The sequence below is a fragment of the Callospermophilus lateralis genome, chromosome 10 (assembly GCF_048772815.1).
Source record: "Callospermophilus lateralis isolate mCalLat2 chromosome 10, mCalLat2.hap1, whole genome shotgun sequence".
NCBI lineage: Eukaryota > Metazoa > Chordata > Mammalia > Rodentia > Sciuridae > Callospermophilus > Callospermophilus lateralis.
In genome coordinates this window covers 129,103,485-129,115,507 of record NC_135314.1, presented here as the reverse complement: position 1 = coordinate 129,115,507, position 12,023 = coordinate 129,103,485, and the positions used below count along the sequence as shown (strand labels likewise).

At 42.0% G+C, this 12,023-nt stretch overlaps 1 protein-coding gene across 1 annotated transcript in view; it reads left to right on the top strand.

The window, feature by feature from the left end:
- Positions 1-12,023, top strand: part of Col6a5 (collagen type VI alpha 5 chain) — a 100,576-nt gene that overhangs the window by 27,433 nt on the left and 61,120 nt on the right. The window contains exons 13-22 of the mRNA XM_076868198.2: positions 1,437-1,508; positions 1,848-1,874; positions 1,989-2,033; positions 2,118-2,171; positions 4,023-4,085; positions 4,720-4,785; positions 5,190-5,243; positions 9,539-9,574; positions 10,063-10,125; positions 11,666-11,728. Of these exons, the coding sequence (XP_076724313.2) occupies positions 1,437-1,508; positions 1,848-1,874; positions 1,989-2,033; positions 2,118-2,171; positions 4,023-4,085; positions 4,720-4,785; positions 5,190-5,243; positions 9,539-9,574; positions 10,063-10,125; positions 11,666-11,728 (543 nt within the window). The remainder of the gene's footprint in view (positions 1-1,436; positions 1,509-1,847; positions 1,875-1,988; positions 2,034-2,117; positions 2,172-4,022; positions 4,086-4,719; positions 4,786-5,189; positions 5,244-9,538; positions 9,575-10,062; positions 10,126-11,665; positions 11,729-12,023) is intronic.

The following is a 12,023-nucleotide window of genomic DNA, read 5'->3' as shown; positions in this document are numbered from 1 at the left end:
TTAAATGCTATAGAGGTCCGTGAACCTCAGTATTGGACACTACAACCAGAACTCTCACTTTGTTCCTAACCCAAATTATGAGTGGAATTTGGAGGAACCAAGAGCCCTTGGATGGCTCCATTTGGGATAGGGAAAGTTCCGAAAGCACTGTGATTAGATCTCCATCCCTTTAGAATCAAGGCCAGCTCCTCGTCTGGGCAGCAAGTTTATAATGTTTAAAAGGTCAGACTCTGGAATGAGACCTAGCTGTGAAACCTTGAACAAGATACTTAACTTCTTGAGCCTTGTTCTCCTCATTGTAAACATGTATGAATTCCTCTAGGACTCTAATGCTGACCCATACCTTACAAAATAACCATCAAGGGGAGTACTCTCGTCTCTCATCTTATACCCAAAGGGCTCTCAGAGACCACCAAGCCACTCGGGAGCACGTTGAGTATGGGAAATAGTGTGACCCACTTGCCTGACTGAGAGCCCAAAGCTGGCTTAGAGCCCAGGCAATGGGAAGTTATAAGACTTAGGGAGCTCTCAGCAACCTGTGGCCGTGAGCAAGACTTGGGGGCTTTTACAGGGAATAATCCTCCGAATAAAGAAAGCAAAGCAGGGAAAAGGAATATCACTTGTCACCTTTGTTATCAGGAAGGGAAGAATTAGTTCCATTTAATTGCTAAACAATTATTCTTCTGTTGCAACTAAGAGTACCTGTTATGCACCCAGACCCGAGCCAGCCATAAGAGACACAAAGTGAAAGGGCTGGGGGCAGGGGGCTTGCCCTCAAGGAGCATGCAGTTGTCCTTCTCTTGAAATTTATTTTACTCTGGCATTTATCATATTTAAATATTTCTTGGGAGAAGCAGGGTTAGTGGTGGACATGCACATCTTTGTGAGAGCGCTTTCCCTTTTGACAGGTCTGACTTTGGGCATCTTTAACCTGGTGACTCTGCCTACCAGGACTGGCTCTTCTGCCTCTGTGCTCTCATCCTTGCCATAGTGTCACTTTCTGTGTACAGTTTCCGCTCAGCTCTGGTCTCCTGGACTTGCTTCTCTGTGTCATCCGTGTTGACTTCCCCAGGATAGCATTAGGGAACTAGGCAAGAGGTCAGGGCCAGCATCTTACTGGAGTCCTAGGAATGTGGCTAGAAAGTGAAGTTACTTCCAAACCTTTGGCTGCACTGTCTGATGAGGGAGTGAAGTGGCTGAGCTCATTATGCACCTATTTGTGACCTTGGATCTGCTAGGAAGCTCTGAAGACTGACAGGGAAAATAAGTGAATCGAGGGGGAAAAGGATAGATTTAAATGAACAAGTTGTAGGAGGAATTGGTTTGCCTAAAACTTGGCATGCTCATGGACTCTGGCTCGACACTCTGAAAGCAAATTGCTAGCAGCTTCTATTAAAAGTGTCACTTTGAATATCTGTTCGGATTCCTTTTCTCAGGGAAGACGAGGAGACATTGGACCTCGAGGAGACAGAGGAATTGCAGGATGTCCAGGGATACGGGGTCAAAAGGTAAAGTTCTGCTGGAAATGCTATTTTCACTTCCCTGTAACACCCTCTTCCTCTCTCCTGCATTCCTACACTCCCTCCTTTTCAATCTTCCCTTCCTTTTCCTTCTCTCCAGTTACACCTATTGATTTCCTTGTTAGCAGATTATTTCTATTCTTAATAATCTCAAGGAGTCTTGAGCATTAGTTAAATTCCATCTATAACCCCTTTGCAGATATATAGCCAGAGTGACTAAAGAGCTACACGGTCCCTCTCCTTAGCAAGGCAGCCCCTTCCTGCTACAGTCTATAAATCCGCACTTTGTCCTAGATACATTAGTGACAGATATTTAATCTTTTGCAGGGAGCCAAAGGATTTTCTGGATATAAGGTATCATAATTTCTTCTCAGTCAAGTTTGATTTCCTAAAGGGATGAGTTTCCCAATAAGTGCATGGCAGAGACCCACCCCCTTTACCTGACTGCTGTTCGTCCTTGTCTCTCAGGGAGAACATGGAGAAGATGGGATTGACGGGCTTGATGGGGAAGAGGTAAGCCATTTTTCTTCAAATTATCATAGCACCATCATGAGGTTGATACATTTTTAAAAATAGGAATTTTTTTTCTTCTTTTAGGGCTTTCATGGGCTTCCTGGAGGAAAAGGAGAAAAGGGTGATCCAGGATCTCAGGTAACACTTTTGTGTACATCAAAGAAGGAGCATTTGGTGACAGAGAGAGTCCTAATTGTGGTGTGTCACTCGCTGTTGGGATAATATTGACAGCTGACTCAACAGCAGAATGAAAGCCTATTACCTAGGAATAGATGCTGTATTTTTGTTTGGGGTAAGTGTGTTAACTATGTGATTTTAAAGAGTTTTCAGCTAGAAGAATTCAAAGCATGTTAGGTCCTTCTATGGGCATGTTTTTCAGAAGTCTGAAGATGAATGCTTTTGTCCATCGATAGCATCTGTGTTCTCTTTATGGCCTCAGAGAGGGGAAAAAAAAAAAAAGCAAGAGAAAGTTATTTTGCTGGCCTTGGTAGAGCAAATCACAGTGGAACATTTTTTTTTAAATTTTAAATTCATTTCAACATCCATTAATATATGCCTACTTGATTCCAGGCAACTCTATTTTTATGTCCTGATCCAATTATTTATCAAATAGTTTTGAGCACCTGTCATATGCCAGACACTGAGTTATGTGCTAAAAAATCAGAGGTGAACCACACAGTCCTTGTCCTTAAGGATTCTACAGTGTAGCAGGGAGACAGATATATCATTAGGATGTGACTGGGGCCACATTGTAGGCAGCTGTGTAAGAGTCCAGAGAAGGGCACCTAACTCTGCCTCAGGGTGGGGGTATCTAGGAGTCTTCTTGGAGGTGAATATGAACAGCAATTAGCAAGGCCAAGATGTGGAGGAAAAGCTGTCTAGGTGAAGGAACAGCACAGGCTATGACAAGTGGCTTGGGGGCGCTGCATGTTGTCTTTTTTTGGGGAGGGAGCATTAGAGAATAGGCAGGAGACGAGGTTCAGGAGGTGGCAGGAAGAGATCAGGATGGCACCGCTGAGCCACGAGGAAGAGTTTGGCTTTTATCCATTAGGCAATGATGAGCCGTTGAAAGATTTTGAGCAGAAATATCATAATTAAATTTGCATTTTAGAAATATTACTTGACAGTAGTGTAGAAGTTGTGTTGGAGATGACTTGGATGCAAGGAGGGAGGAGAGGTCGATCTGTAGTAATGGGAGATGAGGAGGGACAAAGCCTTCAAGTGAAGCAATATCATTAAGAAAGTCTGTCTACAGGACAGTAAGAACATAGCAGGGTGCAGGCTAGGGTGCAGCAAGCAGGGCACCCTGGAGGGGAAAGGAGGCATTCACTGTCAGGGTTAGGCAGAGGGAGTTCCTCTCTAAATTTTGTACCCTAGGAGCCTCTCTTGTCTTACCCTAGTTCTGGCTCTGGGACATAAGATATCCAGGTCAAGGTGACCAGAGGAGCAGGAAATGGGGAGTTGGTTTAAATGCCTGCAAGGATCCTGGCTTGGGCAAGTTTAGTTGGGAACAGTTAGTTTCAGGTGAAAACAGAAAATCCCTATGGAAGTTTTCAGTGGGAAATTTGAATAGAGATGTCAGAAGTTGCTGGATGGACCAGATGTCCAGTATAGTAGCCACCAGCCACATGGGATTAAATTTAAATGAATTAAAATTAAAAATTCCACTTGCCACTTTTCAGGTGTTCAATAGTGGCTACCATAATGAACAATGCAGATACAGAACATTTCCTGCACTGCAGAGAGTCTTTCGTCCAATGCTAGTCCTCTAGATGCTTTTCACAACAAATATCCTGACCATAGGCTTAAAAATGAACTTGAGAAACTTGCAGGAACCTGGCTGAGATAGAAGAACATGGACTGTTTTAAATGGCGGATTACCTTCCCCACCACACCACACACAGCTTGACATTTAACATCATTAGAAAGGTCTCCTCTTACAAGCTAACATAGAAGCTGGTTTTATTTTATTTTATTTTATTTTTTCAGGGCAGCCCAGGTTCCAGAGGTCCACCTGGGGGAGATGGAGAGAAGGGCTTCCCAGGGGATCCTGTAAGTTCCTAAAGTCCAGTGGCTTCTGAATTGTTCGCTTCCTCCCCAGTTCCATCTCTTTTCCCTTTGTGTTTCCTACTAACCTATAGGCAAATGCTTGTCTTAGGAGTGGGGTGGTAGGTGTTGACTGAGGCTTCTTTGGGAAAAACGTGTCCTTGCCTGATCTGGCCTGATTATTTGAAAGGTTCAGAACTGGAAACTAAACTTCTATCTTAGGAATCCTTATGATATGTTAAGACTTTCAGTTTCCTTTGGAGAGACGTTTCCATAGTGTTGTGTGTTGGACTACTAATCTTGCTGACCTGTAGTCTCCCTATTTGTAGATTCCATTATAGGAGAATCTTATTATGCTTTTGAGGGAATGGTCTAAGAATGTTTGGACCAGGGTATCAGAGAGATTGCCCTTATAGGGGAAATCACTATATCGTAAGGACTCTTATGATTCTTCATTTATCACTACGTTTCCTTCAAACTGGGGAAATGTTGTTTGCATACTTTAAAAAATCCTAGGTTTCAAATTGGAGAATTTTCTCACACTTCTTGTCTCTTAACCTTAGTAGCTTAACAGCATACCATTTGGGGTGAGGAAGCTGATACTTTTGGATTCTAAATTACTTTTAAAATCTTCTTCTAGGGTAATCCAGGCGGAAACAGTAACATCAAAGGAAGAAAGGGCTCCAAAGGAGAACAAGGAAGACAAGTAATTGGATCTATTTTACATATATGAGTTGATTAATTTCATTATTGAGCTAAGCAAAAAATCAGTAAAATGCATAACCTTTCTGTAATTGAACACACATATCTATGTTTAAAGGGGCCTTATTTTGTTAAAATAAGTCATGTTTATGGCAGGTTACATTTTTACAGGAAAATTATTAAGTTTCTGGCAAGTGATGTCATTTGGGAAAACTTGGAGTAGTAAGGTATATTCCTGTACCTTTTTCTTCCTTAATGACTATCTAACCAGCAGCATTAATATACAGAATGATTCTAGCATGACACTTTCATTTTGCTGTTTTAATAATATTTGATGATTGTTGCTGATACCTCTAATTACTCAGAATCTTTTGCCTTATGATCTTGGGGGAATGATTGTGTTTTTAGGGTACAACTGGGCAGAAGGGGGCACCAGGAAGTCCTAGTTCCAGAGGAAGCCGGGTAAGTGTTTCTGCAGACACTTATTTTCCCTCCTATCCTTTGGAGGTTCCATAGAGGCTTTCAAGTTATTCATTGCTACAGAGTCATCTGATTCCAGGGACCATACATTTGCAGGGGTGCTAACTCTTGGCACGGTTGACATTTGGGGCCAGACCATGCTTTGTGGGGTCCCTAGACATTGGGGGTGTTTTGCAATATTCCTAATCTGTGGGAATGGGAGTCAGAAATCTCCCCAGGTGAGAAACACTGTGATAGAGTCCGCCTTTCCCTTTCCACCTTCCAGATGCTTTTGAATATCTTTGAAGAGAGTTGATCAATTGAGCATAAATGCCCTCCCCTAGCATCTGAGCATCTGTGAGCTATGTCAGAATAGTGTGAACTTGGGAGATTACATGCTTTCTCTTTACATGTTGCCAATGGAAAAGAGGGATCACAAATAAATTCTTCTTGAATGGACCAAAACACTGGTGATTAGGGTCAACTCTGGGGCCACCTTAATGTCCTAGGGTAACTTGATAGCCTCCATTTGATATCAAGCCTATCACAGCAAAAACAGGACCGTTAGATTTCCTGATATTTGAAAAGAACAACCAAGAAATCACCTTTCCCGCTGTGAACTGCTAAAGTTAGGGACGATATTTGTAATGTCAGTAACTCCTCTGTCTCGTGCTCAGTGTGGACATCAGGAAAAGAGAATAATGGGCAAAATTCTTGGTTTTGGCAGAGTCTTGTGCAAGAGGGAACTGAACATATTTGGCTTTCCTTTCTATTATAAATTTGGAATTCTTTCATCTTTCAAATGGGCTTCTGCTTGCTAACCCTTCTTTCTAGGATACATAGTGGAGATAGTTTTCTGCCGCCTCTTGCCTTTGTTGATATATTTCTTAAAAAAAATGTTTATTTATTTCTCTGTGGTGCTGAGGATGGAACCCAGTACCTCACACATGCTAGGCAAGTGCTCTACCACCGAGCTACAGCCCCAGACCCTCATTTGTTGATCTTGAATCATGTTGAGGAAGGGAAAGGATGTGAAATTCAATGACTGAGGCTTCCCAGTGCTTCTGGGGACATTCTTTGGAGCTTTGCCCTTTTCTCCGAATAAGAGAATTCAAATCTAATAAGAGGAAGCAGTAAAGCAGCAAGATCAGCTAAATGTTATAAATTTAAAAAAATTTTTTTTTTTTTGGGCTGGGGATGTGGCTCAGTGGTAGCACGCTCGCCTGGCATGTGTGCGGCCCCGGTTCGATCCTCAGCACCACATACAAAGATGTTGTGTCCGCCAAAAACTAAAAAATAAATATTAAAAATTCTCTCTCTCTCTCACCTCTCTCTTTAATTTTTTTTAATTTTACACAAATAGAGCACGATTTTCATTTTTACGGTTGTACATGATGTAGGGTCACAGCATTTGTGCAATCACACCTATGCATAGGGGTAATAATGTCCATCTCATTCCACCATCTGCCCCCTACACACTCCCTCCCTTGCCCTCCCTCCCCTCTGCTCAATCTAAAGTTCCTCTGTTCTTCCCTTGCCTGCCCCTCTTGGGTCAACATCCACTTATCAGAGAAACCATTCGGCCTTTGGTTTTTTGGGATTGGCTTCCTTCCACTTAGCTTGATATTCTCCAACTCCGTCCATTTACCTGTAAATGCCATGATTTCTTTCTTCTTTAAGGCTGAGTAATATTCTATTGTGTACATATACCACAGTTTCTTTATCCATTCATCTACTGAGGGGCATCCAGGCTGATTCCACAATTTAGCTATTGTGAATTAAGCTGCTATAAACATTGAGGTGGCTGCATCACTGTAGCATGCTGCTTTTAAGTCCTTTGGGTATAACCCTAGAAATGGGATAGCTGGGTCAAATGGTGGTTCCATTCCAAGTTTTCTAAGGTGTCTCTATACTGCTTTCCAAAGTGGTTGTACCATTTTGCAATCCCACCAGCAATGAATCAGTATACCTTTTTCCCCCTCATCCTTGCCAGCGCCTATTGGTGCTTGATTTTTTGATAATTGTCATTCTGACCGGAGTAAGAGGAAATCTTAGAGTAGTTGATTTGGATTTCTCTAATTGCTAGTGATGTTGAACATTTTTCATAAATTTGTTGATCACTGGTATATCTTCTTCTGTGAAGTGTCTGCCCATTTCCTTAAATCATTTATTGTTTAGATTATTATTATTTCTGGGGTTAAGATTTTAAAGATAAATACGTGTTATTGGCTTAAGAGAAAATACTTTCAGTTTGAAGGAGCTTTACAACTAATACATTAATCAGGCACTTTCAAAAAAGAGGTGCCCGGGTAGGGTAGGGGTCATCCTTGGATAGGCTAGTCAATGACTTTTAAGTCACTTAAAGGACTGGAGGTTCTCATTCCCCTCCTCTTCTTTTACCCAACTTTCCTGCTGATTGACTCCCTTATGACTTCTTTTCTTTGGAATTAAATAATGCAGTGTTGACTTAGAAACACACGAAGCTTTTTGACCCTCTCCACCACCCTTCCAACGAAGGACAGAATTCTGCACAAGGGTCAGAGCCCCTTAAGCGATGTCAGATTCTGAACTACACAACTAGACTCCAGACGTTGCCTCCTGCATGACAGAATTTCAACTTGTATAAAGGTATAAATTAAATGTAGCATCAGCTGTCACTAAAACTATGGATCAGCTCACTGGAACATACACTTAAAAAAAAAAAAAGAAAAAAGTACACTTGAATGTGTATTGCAGTCCTGTTACCTTTTGCCTGCCACACAGGAAGAATCCTTACAAATATTTATATTTATACTGTGTTTTGTACCAGGTCCATCTATTTCAAATATTAATTTGCTTAAGCCTGATACTATGTCCCTGAGGCAGATAACTATTGTTATACCCATATTACAAATGAGAACATCAAGGAGCTTTAGGCCATTTGCCCAAAGTTACAACAGCTAATAAGTGGCAGAGCTGGAATTTGCACTTAGATGTCTTACTTCAGAGCCTGGGCCCCCGGCCACCCCGGGTGAGGTTCATTGTGTAGGTGTCTTGTGTCACACAGGCTTAAAGAGTAGAGCTGAGTTCAAGACTACCTGACTTCTAGGGCTATGTTTCTGGCTCAGGATAGCGGTGGGCAGTACTCACTGTTACATGCAACAAACATTATTTTATCCTCGCTTTTTAATGGAGACAGAATTGAGAGATCATAGAAAGAGTAGCCTCCATCTCTAGTCACATCTGGCTACAATCAGCTGATAAGTTACCTTGGGCAACTTCTCCTAAAGTGCATTTGCATTTTAAAAGGAGAGTACCTTGAATCAAAGGGCAGAACCTTAATGGAAAAATTCTAGCCATCTGTCAGACTGGTGGAGATGGTATTTGGGCAGGGTGTTTATTCTAAGAAACTTCAGGTAGTGGGCAGTCGAAAGGAAATGGCAGTACTGAAATAATTTCCATGCCACAAATGAATTAATAGAGTTGTTTCAAGTTTTGTTTTGTACCTAAAGCAAAGTTTGTTTATCTTAGCACAAAGTGAATGGGAGGTCGAGAAGGTTCCACAGTTCTCTTAAAGGTGTGGGGATTGTGGTGGTGTGAGTGGGCAGATTTTTCTTGTATTTTAAGGGAAAAGAAATAGGGGTCTGGGACCTAAATCATCTGGCTTGGTCACCTCTGGGAAGGGGAAGTGATGCCCCTAGGTGGCTACTCTGGTAAGGAGCAGACAGGTGGGGCTTGAGGGATCAGCCTGGCTATTCTCTGGTGAACCTGGTGGTAACATCTGGACCATCACAGAGTGCAGGGGATGCTGTCAGCCACTTTCTTCCTGTAGAATCCCATAGAGGCAAACTTCAGGGGCCCATAGGAAATCCCTATGTCCAGCAGCTTCACTCTTTGCTAAGGTATACTCAGAAGCCCAAGGCAGAGAGACAAATATGACATTCTTGTTCTCTGTGGGGAATTCATATAGAATGCTTTGTGGGTTTGCCTGAGAGGCAGTATTAGAAGACAATTCTTTGGGGGGTGATTTGATTCTTCAAACAGCCTCCTGAGTATTAATTACCAACATAATATTAAGGTCAGAGGTCATCAGACGGGCGGCTGATCTGTGATGACATTTAGATTAGTTTGCAATCAATCCCCCAAATGTTGGTCTGCAATGAAGCCCCCAGTGTGAAACCTTGTGTGTGGAAAGGGCCTCACGGAAGTCCTTTCTGTGAGCTGCTCACTACTTATGTCAATCAGGGAGTGAGAGAGACTGGTTGCCCATAGGAGCCCCTCCAACCAGACACACTGACAATTTGTCTGTTCCGTTCCAGGGACTGGAAGGCCGAAGGGGGTCCCCAGGTGCTCCGGTAAGTACCCTTTATTTCCTGTCTTCTAGGGTAGAGGGGACCAAGAACATTTCTCCTATGCAGATGGTGCTGGGATAAATGAATATTTGATGAGGGCTGGATGTGATTCCCCACGAACAAGTAGGAAACACAACCAATAATTCAACTTCCAAAAAACAGGATAGGCCTGATCAAGGGCAAAACCTTCACAGATGGCTTGCGGATAAGAATTCTCGCACAATTCCAAGTGCTGTGAATTTGACTGATTTGCAGGTGCATTGGGAATTAATGTACATGAGAGTGAAATTCTTTATAAAAATAAGAAAGAAGTTTGTGTTCATTCCTTGGGCAATCTGGAAGAACAAAATCCTAGGCAAAGTAGGGGGAAAGCCACAAGTCAAATAAAATAGTACCTATGTCCTACCTATGTCCTACATACCATAAAGAGAAAAATCTGTATGGAAACTCATGTGGAGAAAATCTTAATGCTGGAAACTCTTGTCCAACAGGGAGAACCAGGAAATCCTGGACTTCAGGGTATTCAGGGAGCTGACGGATTACAAGGTTCACAGGTATGTTGGAATATTCCATTAATGTGGTTATTCGGATGGGAAGAACTGGATAGCTCTGCGAAAATAAGTAATTGGGAAATTTTTACTCTGTACCCTCACCACATTTATCATTTCTCATTGTGGGGGGTGATTTTGGACCACCAAACCTACTCCAACATTTGCAGTTTTCAAATAAGCTTTTTATAAGAAGAAAGGTGTGTTCACCTGGTATGGTGTCGGGGTGTTTGTAATAATGAATGCTGGATATCTTACTATTATATTGGTAATTAATATTGACACCAATCAATTGGTTTTCTATAATTGAAATTCTGCATAGAGACTCCAACAAAGGAAAGTTAGTTAGAAGTCTGAAACTGTTATTCAGAGTACCTGAAGCTAAATACACAGGGAACATCACTTCTAGATTATGGCTGAGCTTTATGGGAGCCATTTGCATTTCTTCATGGTCTTATCATTAGTAATAAGGGCATCAGAAATTTGATCAACTGTTTTGCTCTCTTCCATGCCAGAAAGAAGCCGTGGTCATCCCTAGAGTATGGCTTTGTAACACATGGGTATTTAGTCGCCTTATGGAGTCCACCTTGTATGGAGCCCACTTTAAGCTTGAATAGATCTGGGTGGATGTTCCTATTCTAAGGTCTCATTTTTCTTCTAGGAAGTTCCTGATTGTTAGTACCAAACTGGAATTTGGTATTCTCTTGAGTGGTTCTGGGGTCCCTGAAACAAGCCACGAGCCAGCATGTTCTGGATTGAGTGATCACAGAATCAGTCTAGACCCATTCACAGGCTTTAGAATGCAGGAGTTGTGTGACAATTACCTGCAACTCCACCCAGTGGCTCCCAGGCAGCCGGGGACTGCTTCCAGCTGGTATTTTGATAATGAGGAACATTTTGGTTTCTTTTTCTATGTGAGAGAACTATATGAGAACCATGCATCTGATGGCAATAGGACAGAAAAACATACTTTGAATCCTCTGACAGGAGTTTGCTGCTAAAATGTTTCTTAGTGCTAACTTCAAACAACTTTGCTCTCTATTTAACACATTGTTAAGCAGGTAGGCCCAGGGAACCATCAGAAGAACCTATTTGTTGTTTGTATCTTCCTTTTCATATAGGTTTATTTCTCCTCTTTGGTCTATTTTTATTTCTCCCTGCAGGAGAAGGATGAGGGTCTTATGCCCAGGGAAGGAATTCTATTATAAGATCTGTACCATTGAGTCTGGGCCTGTCCTCAGTGACTATCCTAATACAGGCTTAATCTCCTAGTTAGAAGCCTTCTTGGGGTTGGATCATTGCTTTTCCTCTGTGGGGGGTGCTTCAAAAGCACTCACCAAGAAAGTGAGCTTTGGGGCTGGGGTTGTAGCTCAGTGGTAAAGTGCTTTCCTAAGGCATGTGAGTTTCTGGGTTTGATCCTCGGCACTACGTAAAAATAAATAAATAAAATAAAGGTATTGTGCCCATCTACAACTAAAAATGATATTTTTTAAAAAGAGAGTTTTATTGACATCATTGCCTTGTATTTCTTTTGTTACCACAAAAGGGGTCAAGTGGAAATCCTGGCAGGAAAGGAGAAAAAGGAAGCCAGGGGCACAAAGGACCTCAGGTGAGTGACCGAGACATTATGGTCAATGGCTCCAACCTTTTCCTTTTACTGCAAAACATCTTATATTGTTTATTTTTAAATTATCTACATTGGGATTATTTCACTTTTGCATTACTGTGGGTCATATTTTTAGCACAGCTCAGATTACACGCCTAAGTCACGCCTCTTTTTCTTTCATGGGGTTTAACTCAGTACAGACCCATAATGGCATGCAGGATATATTGCCAGGTGTGGTAACCATGCCTGTAGTCCCAGCAGTTTGGGAGGCTGAGGCAGGAGGATCGCGAATTCAAAG